General features: G+C 56.6%; 1 protein-coding gene across 3 annotated transcripts in view; it reads left to right on the forward strand.

Annotated features, from left to right (window-relative positions):
- The window catches only part of MVB12B (multivesicular body subunit 12B), a 184,233-nt gene that overhangs the window by 153,656 nt on the left and 17,255 nt on the right, over positions 1-13,322 (forward strand). For all 3 annotated transcript variants that reach the window (XM_079112963.1, XM_079112965.1, XM_079112964.1), the window contains exon 8: positions 11,128-11,183. In XM_079112963.1, the coding sequence (XP_078969089.1) occupies positions 11,128-11,183 (56 nt within the window). The remainder of the gene's footprint in view (positions 1-11,127; positions 11,184-13,322) is intronic.

Consider the following 13,322-nt stretch of genomic DNA (forward strand, 5'->3'; position numbering starts at 1 on the left):
TGGTCCCTGTACTTCGGTACAGAAACGTCACATTTTGGACTTTTTCTTTTCTCCACCCGTGGGTGGGCTCTTTTTAAATCATCTAATTTGTAACTAGACTACACCTTTCCAGTTGTGCAAAACTCGGGCCTGCTGTCCTTTTGCCACAGTGGCAGGTAACGGTGATCATATCAGAGTAAAGGGAATCGGACAGTCCCTTTGTCACAGAATCCTGAGGATCCCCACTTTGAACCAGGGCTTTCTTCTGGACCTCACCCCAGAGCTCTGGAGCGGGAGGACCACCCACATGGGCCTCAGGATCTGAGACCCCATCTCTCCTGCCCTTCAGCCCCAGGGGAGGGGAGGGAGGGCCCCTGGTCCGTGACCAGTGGTTTCTTTCCGACGCTGCGTTTGAGGAGCCTCTGAGTAGATGAGGAGCACAGAGACCAGCTGTCCCTGCAGTGGGCCTACTTGGTGGGCTTGGAAAGTTGCATCCAATTTAAATCCAGGTTTTCCAGGCGCTGCTGTGTCTGCGATCCTCATGGTGACCCTCGCCACTGCGAACTTGGAGGGCTAGAGCTGACTTGAGAACTCATCAGCCCGGGCGCTCCCAGCCTGGTTGCAGAATTCCCTGGAAACTGTACCCAGAGCCCAGCCCCCACACTAACTAAGCCAGAGCCCGGCAGGAGGGGCAGCAGGCAGCAGCAGTCATTTACGGCCTGTGGATGAGCACACGGACGGTGGTCACCCGTCTGGCCCAACCTTTCACTCGCAGGTGGGGACACTGGGTCCTCCACATGGGCCCTGACTCCAAGGCCAGGCATCTTCTCATTGTTTATTAACAGTTATGAGCAGATGCCTGTTCAATGCCAGGCGCTGTTCTTGGGACTGGGGACATAGTGGCCCCCAGATTGTGGGGGGTACAGCAACTGGTCAAGAACACCTCCCCCTGGCTCCTGTACCCCACAGTGTGGTGATGATCGCAGCTGACAGGTGGGTCGTGCATTCGATGTGTCTTCTTCGGAGTCCTCGCTTCTCCCCTAGTCAGGCCCATCGGCAGAGCTTAGTAGTGATGTGAAGATACGGAGAAGACAGTTTCTGGAAAAATCTGTCTGGATTTCCTCTCAAAGAAGCACCCCTCCGCCAGTGCTTGTGTCTTTGCTGTGTGACAAATCACCCTGAGACTTGGGACTTAAAACAGCCCCATTTACAATTCCCCATGGTCCTGTGGGTAAGAGAGTAGTTATTCTAGTCTGGCCAGCCCTGCTGCCACTGGGTGGTCTAACAGGCCATCGGCGTGGGCCACTGAAGCCGAAACCGTTGGACTCTGTTCCACGTGGTGTCTCATCCCCCAGAAGGCTTCTCTGGGCTTCACATGGCCAACCGGCGTCCTCAGTAGAGGACAGCAAGCCTGCACACACACATTTTTACATCTCTGCTGGGGTTACATGTGCTGATGTCCCTTTAGGGAAGGCAAGTCTCGTGGCCAGGCCCAGATTCAAGGGGCAAAGAATGGATCACACTTCTTGGCAGAAGAGACAAAATAATGTTGTAAGGGTCATGCATGCGAGATCAGGAGGGACTCGCGACTGCTTGTGCAATCTACCACCAAGGCCTGCACCCAGAGAAGGTGTCTGTCCTGACTACGGTGGTTCCTGGCCAGTGCCAGGCAGTTGCTAGGGGAGCAGGGTCCTGTTGTCCATGTACATCTACTGCAGAGCGCTCTCTGTGGGGCCCCAGGGAGATACTTCATAATGGCGTAAATCTAGTGTTTGAGATGATTCTTAAAATTGGACGCTGGCTCTGGGGTAGACACATGACCTAGCGTGTGCACGTGTGTGAGCCCATGCATGAGCACCAAGCGTACGCCACTGACCTTTGTGGGAAATGAGATGTGACATCATGAGGAGGCTGGAGGCTCCCTGGTGAGAGTCCTGCCCTGCACATTGGAGCACTGTGCTTGGCTCTTGCTTGCTGCCTCCTGGTGACAGGGTTCATATTACACAGCTCAGAAGGGAGCGCGTAGAAGTCACACTGTCCCTTCCAGTGCACGGGCCCAGGAGCCCGTGGTGTTGGCACAACCCAGGACTGGTGATGTCTGCTTGGGCCCCTGCTGAGGAAGTTTGTGGGGTTGCTTCTCTGTGAGTCCATGACCTCCCTCCCTCCATGACCGTGTGCAGCGTGTGGGAATGCGCCGGGACCGTGAGAGCGGCTTGCTCCTCGCCAGACTCCTGCCGGGTGGGCTTCGCCACTCCACCCTCCGTCGGCATTTGGGGATTGGCATTGATGGTAAGGAGGAGCTTTCCCTCGTGCCCAGCAGCTTGAGGGCTTGCTTGCTTGTTCTTCGTGGCCCAGGTCGGTCGATCCATACACAGCGAGGCCCTCCCAGCCGGTCCCACGCCCGCCGGGCTGGGCGATTCTTGGAGGACGTCATTATTTTCTGGCCTCAGAAGACTTCCTGGGCTTTTCTTTTCCTCCTGGCCCTGAATCATCCATTTCTCCAAAAGCCTCCGTTTCTCTTGGAGGGGTAGCTGGGAGCCAAAGTCTGGGTTCCTGGCCCGCTCGCTACTCCTGAGGTGCCATTGCTTCCTGGCCTGCAGCGGAGCAGTGGGCCTGTGTGTGTACCCACATGAACACCTGTGTGCACGCACGCTCACCCTCTGCGTGCACACAGCTGCCCACGCTGCATGTTAAAGCCAGGCTCACCCGCTTCCTCCGTTTGTGACCCACACGGCAGGGTGCTCCCTGGTCTTTTTCCTTTTTGGCACCTTCTCTTCCTGAACTTCAGCACCAAATGCCTCAGCTCTGTCCTGGGCCTGCCTCTTTTCACCACGTCTGCTCTCAGGTTGTGTTCCCTCCGGTGGCTTCCCCTGCCCTTTCTTCTTCCATCCAAGCCATCTTACCAGTTCCTTCCCTCGAGTGTCTCCCAAGCCCCTCAGACCTGGCAGGGGAAAGAGGGAACCCTGGTTCACTTCTGCCACCTCCCACTCGCCTGCACCACAGCCCCTGGCAGATACCCCGTTCTCCAATGTCAGAGCCAGAGTCCCAGAATCACCCTTGATTCCTCCTGGCCCTCTGCAGCGAGGGACCCCGAGTCTCAAGTCCCCCATGCCAGTGCCCCTGGTGTGACCTTGTCCCCATTCTCATTGCACAGTCCCTGTCCTAGCACCTGCTTCCCTCATTGAGTTAGGGCAGGCCCTCGTCCCAGCACTGTGCTCAGCCTTGCCCCCTCTGATCCACGCTTTGCCCCGCAGCAAGGATGTTATCTCTGAAATCTGAATCTGACTGTCTTTCTCCAGCCCACAGACCCTTCAGTGACCTCCCAGGGAACTCACAGTGTCCTTTAGGTCGCTGGGAGTGACAGTCAAGGCTCCTTGGGAGCTGACCCTTGGTCTTGCACCCTGTCTCTGTGCGAGTGTTAAGACCGAGACAACCATAGGTGCCGACCTTCTCTCTGACGGGGAAGTAAAGAATGAATTGCAGGAGAGTTATGCTGGGATGCTATTTTTATTAAAAACAAGCCTAAAATTCTGTATCTCTGGACACATGCAGACACATAAAAATGCACAGGAGTGGGCGGGAGGGGACCAGGGACTGTACACGCACCACCGCCCGGGCATCCCTGAGGAGGGTGCTGGGCCCCAGGGCTGTGGTTTAAGAGATGCTCTTGCCTGGCTGTCCTGTGGGAATGGTTTCTCCAGAAAGTGTTCATGTGCTCGGTTCTGCTCTCCATTCTGAAGGCAGGAAGCCCCATGGTTGGTCTCTAGCATGCCAGGGGTTGCTGCGTTTGCTCCCTGTGGCGGCTGGCTGACCAGGTGCCGTGCTGCTCAGGTGGTGAGCTCTTTAGCTGAACTTCCTCTTTACCTTGAGCAATGCATATGATCTCTGCCCAGAGCCATTGATTTTTTTTTTTAACTTTTTTTGTTAATGGACCTTTAATTCATTTATTTATATGTGGTGCTGAGAATCAAACCCAGTGCCTCACATGTGCTAGGCAAGTGCTCCACCACTGACCACAACCCCAGCCCTGGAGCCATTAAATATTGATAAAGTTTTAAAACCTTTCTTTAGATCCGTGAAATGTTCTTGGTGTGTTTCTCGATCCTCCTGGGTGTGGCATGTGGTCCTTCTGACCTCCCTGCTCCTGTCCAGGTGTTGTTGGCCCAGAGGTCTGGGCCCTGGGGAGGGACTTTTGGGGGAGGGGTGGGTACATGGGCCTGGATTCCTCCCCAGGTAATGGGGATGCAGAGAGATGAAGGTGGCCATGCTGTCAGGCACCTGTGTAGAGATGGGATCTGGGGAGGATCCATGTGTGTGTGTGTGTGTGTGTGTCCGGATTGCCCATGCCAGATAGAACCTCAGAGAAGGTTCACGTGCAAGGATGCCTTTATTCTATTAACCTGATTCCCCAGTGGCTTTCTTTATTTTGTTCTGGGGTCTCTTCTCTGGGGGACATCAAGTAGCCCAGACTGATGGGGCCTTGCTTCTGGGTCGAGCTTGACTTGTAACCCAGAGATGCCAGATGCCAGGGAGCCACTCCTCGCAAGCCTTGCTTTGGTGCCCCTGGAGGTCTTTGCATGGTCACGAATTCATGGGTTACATGATTTAAGATGGCTGCACTTGCAGTTTTCTGTAAAAGCAGGTAGAAAGGGGCCCGCCGTGGGAAGGGCATTTTCCTCTGTACAGAAAGAGTCAAACTAATGATGTCTAAGTTATCATTTGTACCTAGGGCTTCATGTTTTTATCTCATTGAAACTTCTCGGTAATATGGTTATTATTTCCTTCTCCTACGGTGGAGGAAGGAAAGGCTCAGAAAGAACACTTGTCCTAAATCACACAGCTAGTCCGAGGGGCCTGGGGGACCCCTCCCCCGGAGGTATCAGTGGCCGCTCTCGGGTCAGCCATGCTGGGCCCCTCCACGTTGCTGTCCCATCCCCAGCAGTGCAGGAGAGTGGCATGATCAGCCTGTGTGACAGATGAGAGCCTGGCTGGGAGGGTAAGTGACTCGCCCAAAGCCATGCATTCGGCCACCAAGTGCTGGGCCTGGCTGGGGCGCTCCTCCTCCTTCCCAAGCCTCCTGTGTGTGGGCTCCAGCAGCTCTGGCTGTGGCTGATAAATCACTCCTGGCTTATGAATAACGTGGCAAAGCAAATTACTTTGGGGATCGAGAAGGAAGTTGTTGGCCTTGTGTAAACTCAATTGGAATGTCACCGTGCAGACAGCTCTGGAGGCATCTACAAATACCTTCCCAAGAACAGCCCCAAAGTGAAGTCACCTCAAAGCAGAGCAGCCTCCGTGTTTTGGTTTGCAAATGAGTTTTGAGAAATGGCCTGGAGCTCTTGAGCTGCTGCAGTTTTTCCCATCACCAGTGGTAGAGGACCCTCCCCATCCTGGGAGAGGGCAGAAGGAAGGGTTGGGGTTGCTGATTATTTACAGCTCGAGCCCTGAACAGGTACAGTCTTCAAGGCCTCCCCTTGCATTTAATTTTATTCAGAAAATGACTGCCTGCCAGGAAGCCATATTGCCCGCCATGCCCTCTGCAGGTGTGGTGGAGGGGGTTCCTCGGGTTCACTGCTAGCAGGTGACAGTTCAGGTGCGGGTGATGGAGTCTTAGTCTACATGTGGCATTGCTACCGCATGATCTTATGGCTCTCTTTATCAAGCATGTTGAAATTACTCCATGCATCGATTGGAGTATTTTCTCACCCCTGCTGCTCGTTGAGATGTCAGTGAGGGAAGGGGTCAGCTGCCCGGAGCAACTGTGGGTATCCCAGAGGGCGGGGTGGTCCTGGGTCGGAAGCACTTGGGAATTGGTCCATGGTGGGTTTGTGCTGAGCCTGGAGAAGCCTGAGGGGGTGGGTTTCAAGGAAGAATCAAGGGCTGGCTCTGGGGAATTGCCTTGGCAAGTAAAATTATAGTTCCCACACGGAGGGCGGGAGCAGGAGCCGTGATCCCATCCATTGCCAGGCAGAGCGCCTACAGATTCATGGCAGAGCTATCTGCTCGAGCAGGAATCCAATTTTATGTCCAAACAAATGCAGCATGCAAATCGGACTGCTTCCCCAAGAATAGCAGAGACAGGTATTCAGGTCAGATGGGGAAAAAACCCACTACCTCCCCCTTTCCCTTCTTTAAAATAGGGGGCGGGATTAAAACAGTAGCACATTAGAGCTTTATTTGTTTAAACCTTGCAGAATCTGTAAGCATTCACAATCCTCTTGACTTGTAGTGCCTGATTGTAAAAAGAACAGTTGAACGAGCTCATTGTTTTCTGGTTTTTTCTTTAATGTATTTTACAAACACTCTGGTGACAGCCTGACACCCTGATTTCCCTGTACCCGCACTTCAGCGTGGGATTACAGCATTAATAACAGAGTTCCACGCATCGTGCCATTTTTAAGCATGATCGTTATGATAAAGGGCATATACTTAATTACAGGCCTGCTTAATTACAGCTCTGCTGAAGCTCGTTTGTTTAGGAGAATGCTAATTGCGCTGCAGAGCCTGCGGCTCGTCCTCACTTCCATCGCTGGATGTTGCTCGGTGCCATGGATCGGCGTTTTGTTAAAACTGCCACCAAAAATAAAAAATACTAAAAAAAAATAGAAGGGAAAATCGGAAAACCTTGCCCGGTGCTGACAGGAAACCTGCCTGTGTGTGGCTTTCGGTCCCAGCAGAAGCCAGTTGCAGGCAGCTTCCCTCCATGGGTGTCACCTCTGCTGTCCAAGGTCCTGTTTTCACTCTCGCAACGGCCTCCTGAGCGAGCTGTAGCTTCATGCTTGTCACCAACAGGGCGACGGCGCAGGCTCAGAGGTGAGGTGGCTGGGGCGTGGCCACCCAGCCACCACCCTGAGCTGGGTGGGAAACTTGGGGGGAAAGCTGGCTCTTTTCCCCACAGCCCCCGCACCTGAACCAGCCAGACCCAGGTCTGATCCTGGCCACACCCCGCTGCTCCTCCATGCCACCATCCTCGAATATAACATGCCATGGCAACCCGGAGGGTCGAGCTTTTGATGCAAGTCCATGACCTGGTGCTGGGCAGGGCACGTTCCCTTTCCTTCTCTCCTTGTAGAACTGGACTGGCGAGACGCTCCGTCCCCTCCTAGACTTGGGGGAGCCTTTGTCTTTCACCCTGGGGACCACAAGGCTTGGAGAAAGGGGCAGTGTGTGCCCTAGAAATGCCACCTTTGGCTCAGAAGGGCAGGCGCTGTCCCTGCCTCTGGGCGGGGACTAGGCACTGATCAAGAAGTGTCAGTGAGAAGCCGCGCCCTCACCCTTGCTGATTGGCAGGGCGGGTGTTGTGCACCCTGGACATGGGGCATGTCACCAGGTCCTCAAACAGTGTCACCCCGAGTAGGGTAGTGAGAGACTGGTTGCTTAGAATGGCGATCACAGCACCTCAGCTGGAGAAGCTCCGGCCAGAGAAGAGAAAGGAAGGAGCGGAGTGGGAGCCCCCACCAGAAGCCAGGGAGGGACGAGGTAGGAGCCATCCCAGGGAGCATATGAAAAGTACCTACCATTGATTTTAAGAATCACGTTTGGCAAGACTGATATTTTTAAATATGGAAAAGCTGCCCAGATAAGTAGAGTGGACCGGATGTTGTGGAGTTAGAAGGGGATTTAGCAGCCCACAGATGAGCTCCAGCACACAGATCCCTCCCTGGCTCTCCAACAAGTGGCCCTCTGCTGGACCCTGGTCGGCAGCTCGCGCTCCGCCCTCCCCATGCCTCTTCCCTAAGGACCTCCCTGAAACAGGCCCTCTCTTCCTGACCCGGGATGTCATGCAGACCTTTGCTTATGCCGTCTGGGGTCTTACCTGGACAGAGTGCCCATTCTGGCTGCACTTCCTACATGCCTGGCACACACTGGACCCAGGGTATGCTGGGCATGGCAAACAAAAGTGGACAGGCTCACACCTTCCCAGTACATCAGGCCTTTGAGCTGCTTCTCCTCGTCCTCATGGGTCTGGGCTTCAAGTCCCCTCCCCTTCCTGGCCTCCTTGGAGGCTCCGGGGATGACCCTGTGCGAATGCATCCCACACAGGAGACCACACCAAGAGAGCGGCTCCCTGACCTGGCACCAGACGGTGGCACTGTGCCCTCTCTGGTGGCACGCCCCTTTGCTGGTAGTGAGGTCACATGATTGAAAGTCAGCCTTCCTTTCTCACTCTGTGACTCCGTGCTGCTTTCGTCCTGTTTATACGGTTGCAGTTCTGGAGTTGAACTGCAGGACTTTACGTTAACGGTGAGCACGCTCCATCTGTGAGTGCGGCCCAGGACCCCAGCCTTCTCTGGATCCCACTCTGTTACCCAGCTCAGACCCTCCTCCCAGGCTCCCCCCAGTGCGTGTCAGATAGGCATCCTGTACATGTCCTCATTCAGGGAGCTGGTGACACCCGGGTGCCCTTCAGAGAGGCCGCACGGGGCACCGCCATCCTGCTGCTCTGCTTCTCAGATGCCTGGGCCAACTGATGGGACTCTCCTGACCTTAGGATTTCTCAGCCACATCCATCCACCTTGTCTAACGGATAACACGAGAAAGTTAGGCAGAGGCCTTGCTAATGCTGCGTGCTTCAGCCTGTGGTAGCCTGGGGTGCGCTGGATTGGTTAGGACGTGAAGCCTGCTCGGGTCCCCGGTGTTATGAGCTCAGCCTCCTGAGCTGGTGGAGCCCCGCTCCTCTCCGTGGGTCCGTGGATCCTGCTGACTCCGCCTTCCTTCCTGCTTTGTTCAGTCTGTTTTCTAGATGAGGGGCATCTGACTTGTGCCTGTCATGAGCTCTCGGGCAGAGTGGTCCTTTGCCCAAGGTTCGGCTCCATCACTTCACCAGAGTCTGGATCAGTCCAGGCAGTTCCAGTCCCCTCTGTCACCAGCCCAGGTGGAAGCGTGCCAGCTGCCAGCACCCAGGGGCCACCCTGGAGCTGCCTCCTGCCTCCAGGCAGCGCGGCCACTCTCCTTTCCTCCTCCTCCTGGGGCCTTTTTGGCGCATGCTGCTGTGATAGCTCACCTCCGATCTCTTACCTTTCGCACCCCAGGGAGTTTCTCTGTGGAGAAGTTACCTGTGTGCCTCAGGCGGACACCTTGATGTGCTCCGTGGGAGGCTGGCCTTCCCCAGCAGCTCCCCTGGTCCCCGAGAAGGCCTGGGGCAGGGCTCGGCCTGCGGGAGGGAGGGTAGGGAGGGCTGCAGGTGCCCCTCCTGGCCCTCTAGGCTCCAGCAGCTCAAAGAACCCATGGCATAGAGACTCGGCATAGCATGTCTGCATGTCGCATATCCCAGATGCACGTGGCGTGGCATTTCTTTACGTGTCTATACCAAACTTTATTTTCAAGTTAGGACTTTGGGAAGGTGGTCACTGCTTCCTGCCCATGTGACCTGGGCAAGCCCCCTCCTCCCAGAGGTTCTGTTTCCCGATCTGAAAAATGACCAGAGAGTGCTGTATGTCCGGCCTGGGTCAACAGCACCAAAGGATCAGAAGTCAGAGCACCCAGGCGCCGTGGGGGTGAGCGGTGCAGGTGAGCAGCGGCAGGAGCCAGCAAGGCCTCTTCCCCAACATGGGGAGGTTCTGGCCCTCTCTGGCCTTTCAAGGATCCTTTGTTCACAGAATGACTTCCAGGTGTAAATGAGCATACATACACAGCTGCTGGACTGCCATTAGGGCATTGGAACAGGTGGCGGATATTGTCTGGGCCCCTGGCTCGGCCCCCCTTTCTGGGGAAGTGTCTACCGCACCCGTTTAGAGCTCAGTCCCAGCGAGTCCGTTGCAGGAATTGCAGGGCAGGGCCGGCTGCAGTGGAGAAGGCCACTGCCTGCGGCGTCCTGCCCCTCCATGCTCAGGGCAGCGCCTCCCAGAGAGGGGAGGAGGTGTCTGGGCAGTGGCGAGAGCTGGCCTCGCTCTTTCTCTTCACCTGTGGGAAGTTTCCCTTCTTCCTTCCTGGAATCTGTTCTGAGCACGGCTGACAGCGAGCTGCGTGGCTCACCCTGCTGATCAGGAGGACGGGATCAGGTTCTTTTCCTCTTTCTCCTTTCCTCCCTCCTTTCTTCCTTCTGCATCTGTTACTCTTCTTTCCTGGAGCTGAAAGGTTGTCCAGCACTTAGCGACCAGAGGAGACCCTGGGGGAAGCGGAAGATGTCATTTCCCAGGGCACCTGCGCACCAAGGCATCCACCGCCCTCCACGTCTTCCTAAAGCCGTGGCCCCTGGCAACGCCCCAGCCCCGCTGGGCCACCCAGCTCTTTGGCCAGGCCGTTCCCAACTCTGTGCAGCCCTGTGGCAGGAGCCAGCCCCTTCCCAACAGCCCCGGGTTCCTGCCTTCTCACTCGAGTCCATGTCACCTTGTCCAGCGTGTCCTGCCCCTCGTGGCAAGGTTTCCAGCAGCAGTGTGGCAGCTGAGTGCCCCGTCCACCATCACAATGCAGGGCCAGCGGTGCCACCATGCTTTCTCCGTGTGCCTTTGACAGTGATGACCTGGGGACAGGGCGGGTAGGGGTGGGAAGGAGCCCCACTCTGGGCCCTGGCTGGCTCACTTGCTGGTACCCGCCCATGCCCACGCCCCCAGGTCCTGTTCAGATCAAGCAGACCCACCGGCCTCACCTCAGCCCTGAAGCCCTGGGACTGTGACCAAGGGTCAGTGACAGTGCCCATCCTTTTGCGTGCATACATGCCCACCTGCCAAGCCTTCTGCTGGGCACCAGGCAGGCCTGGGCTCCCTTCACCCCGAGCTCCTGTCCCATCCCAGACCACCCTCCTCTACCTGACTGGGCCTTGCACCCAGCCACGGCCCAGAATCCTCTTTCCTCAGCTAGACTTCGCCTGTGAGCCCAGCAGCCTGTAGGAGGACACTGGCTCAGCTCAGGGAATGTGTGACCAACATGCTGCTGCCTGGCTCCCAGGGCACAGCCCTGTCCCCTCCCTGCCGTGCGTCTCCTTCCTGCTGTCCACCCCTTGGAGGCTCCCACCACTGACTGGAGAGCCCCTGGGCGGAGGGAACAGGTGTCTAGACCAGCCCTTCCTGAGCACCTGTCTGTCCCCCCAGGCGTGGTCCCTGGGAGCAGGGGCACCCGCTCTGGCTCACTCGTACCCGCTCTGTGGATGACTTGAGTTACTGATCACCAATAGTGACTTCATGCCACTTTCTCTCCTTTCTTTTGCAGCAATGGATGGTGTGCCTTTTATGATTTCAGAGAAGTTCTCCTGTGTTCCAGAAAGTGTAAGTTCCATCTACAACTGCCCCTTCCTTCTGAAGTTCCTCCACCTTGGTGTCGTCGCGGGGTGTTCTGGGCATGCCCACACTCCCTGCTCCAGGATCCTTTCTCCCTACGTGTGAAACCCCGAGAGTGTCCTGAGAGCTGGGGGTGGCCATGCTGCTCCCTGGGCCCCTGTGGCTGGTTCCTGCACCTAAGGTGCTCGAGAAGTGAAAGGATAGAGTGGGGAGGCCCGGGGAGGCTGGGGAGGCGGGAGACAGCGGAGGCCGGCAGGTGGCGAGCCGGTTGAGAAGGCCATGTCCCATGTTCAGTTTAGTAATTCTGATTTATCCTTTTTTGTTTAATGGTGATGGTGTCCTGCAGCCAGGGGCCACCCCACTCTGCCATTACAGTCCTGCATTCTGTGCTGCCGTACACTCTTCTGGCTCTGAGGCCTCCGGCGGGTGCAGAGCACCTCTGGCCGGGTCTCCCCACGCCCCAGCCCTCTCGGGTGGCAGACTGAGCGAGCTGGCTGAGACTGGAGGCCATTATTCAGACTGTGAGAGGCACCTCCTGGGGCCCCTCTCAGCTGATGCCCGAACCCCAGGATGGCAGCAGGCATGGCTCGTGCCAGTTTGGTGGACTTGTCTCTGGCTTCTGTCCTTCCTGCAGAAGATTGCCTTGAGTAGCTACAAAATGAAGGCCCAGTTTGGGCACCAGCTCTTGAGCCCTTCGCTGTTTTTCTTGGACCCAGCTTAAAACCGCCCGGCCTGCAATCTGACCTGCTCTGTAGTTTCCGTTTTCATGAAATGTAATAGGCCTCCTCTGAACCCTTCTGGTAAGCAGCTTAATCTTGAAAAATGCTCCTGACGTGACATGCGGAGCTCGAGTAACTTCCGAGACTCCACTGGGCCGCGTTGCCATGGAGATGCTGGCGCCTCTCCCACGGCTCCTTGGAGAGCCGCGCTGCCCTGCTCACCAGCTCCAGTCGGGAAGTTTAGTGGAGTAGTTAGGGCCTAACGAGGCGACAGCTGGACCTCCGCTGGACCCTGGCGGTGCGGGCAGGCGGCCCCATCCTCGCGCCTCGCGGGCTGGCAGCACTGACCGAGCCTGCAGTCGTGTGGCTACTGGCAGAGCAGCCCTGGGAGCTCGGTGTCTAACTTGGTGGCCCTGCCCCAAGACGGCCCCTGCGATTGTGCTGCTGCCGACCCTGAGCACTCAAGGCCGCAGACTCGGGCCAGGCCGGGCGAGCCCTTCCAAGCACCCTGCCGTTTAATCCCCCAGCAGCCTGGCCAGGAGGACCTGCTAAGGCCGCTTTTTAACAGGCGAGGAAACAAAGAGGTGGCCTGAGCTGTTGTGTGTGTCAGCTTTATGGTTGCTGGTCACTGTGATCAAAGTACCTGATGAGACCAACTTCAAGGAAGAATAGTTTATTTGGGGCTCATGGTTTCAGAGGTTCAGTTCATGGTGGGCCAGCCCTGTTGCTTTAGGCCCAGGATGAGGCAGAACATGATGGCAGATAGGTGTGGTGGAGGAAGCTGCTCACCTCATGGTGGCGGGAAGCAGAGGTGGCTGGCATGCACAGGGCAGATGCTGCCTTGCAGGGCACACCCCCAGTGGCCCAGACCCTCCCATCCTGCCCACTTTCCATTCGGGCCAGGACGGACTGGTGATGTGGCAGCTCTCACAGGCCAGCCATCCCGCCTCCGACCTTCCTACAGTCACACAGGAGCTTCTGGGGACACCCCATACCCAGACCACAACATCTGTGCTTCGTTTCCAGGAGGCTGGTTTTGAATCTGGGTCTTTGGACTCCAGAGCTAGCCTCCTGCTACCACTACCCAGGAAGTCTCTGCAGCCCATGGGGGCACCATCTCTGTGCCCACTGCAGGGCTGCTGCAGGTCAGAACCACAGAGGCCCGGGGCGTCTGTGGATGATCCTCAGGTCCCACCTGCCCCTCCCAGGCTGCCAGCAGCTGGCCTGGACTCCAGGAGGTTGGGCCCTGTGCCCCTCTCAGCAATGCAGAACTGACATGGTCAAAGGGACTCAGACCAGGGCTTCACAGGGCGCCTCTGTGTGCAGCCCAGTCTTCTTTGGGCATCTGTGATGCTCGTTGCCTGTGTATTTGATTTTTCATGCTGAAAAGCTAGCACTTATTTTTTTT

This window comes from Sciurus vulgaris (genome assembly GCF_902686455.1).
Source record: "Sciurus vulgaris genome assembly, chromosome: 15".
NCBI lineage: Eukaryota > Metazoa > Chordata > Mammalia > Rodentia > Sciuridae > Sciurus > Sciurus vulgaris.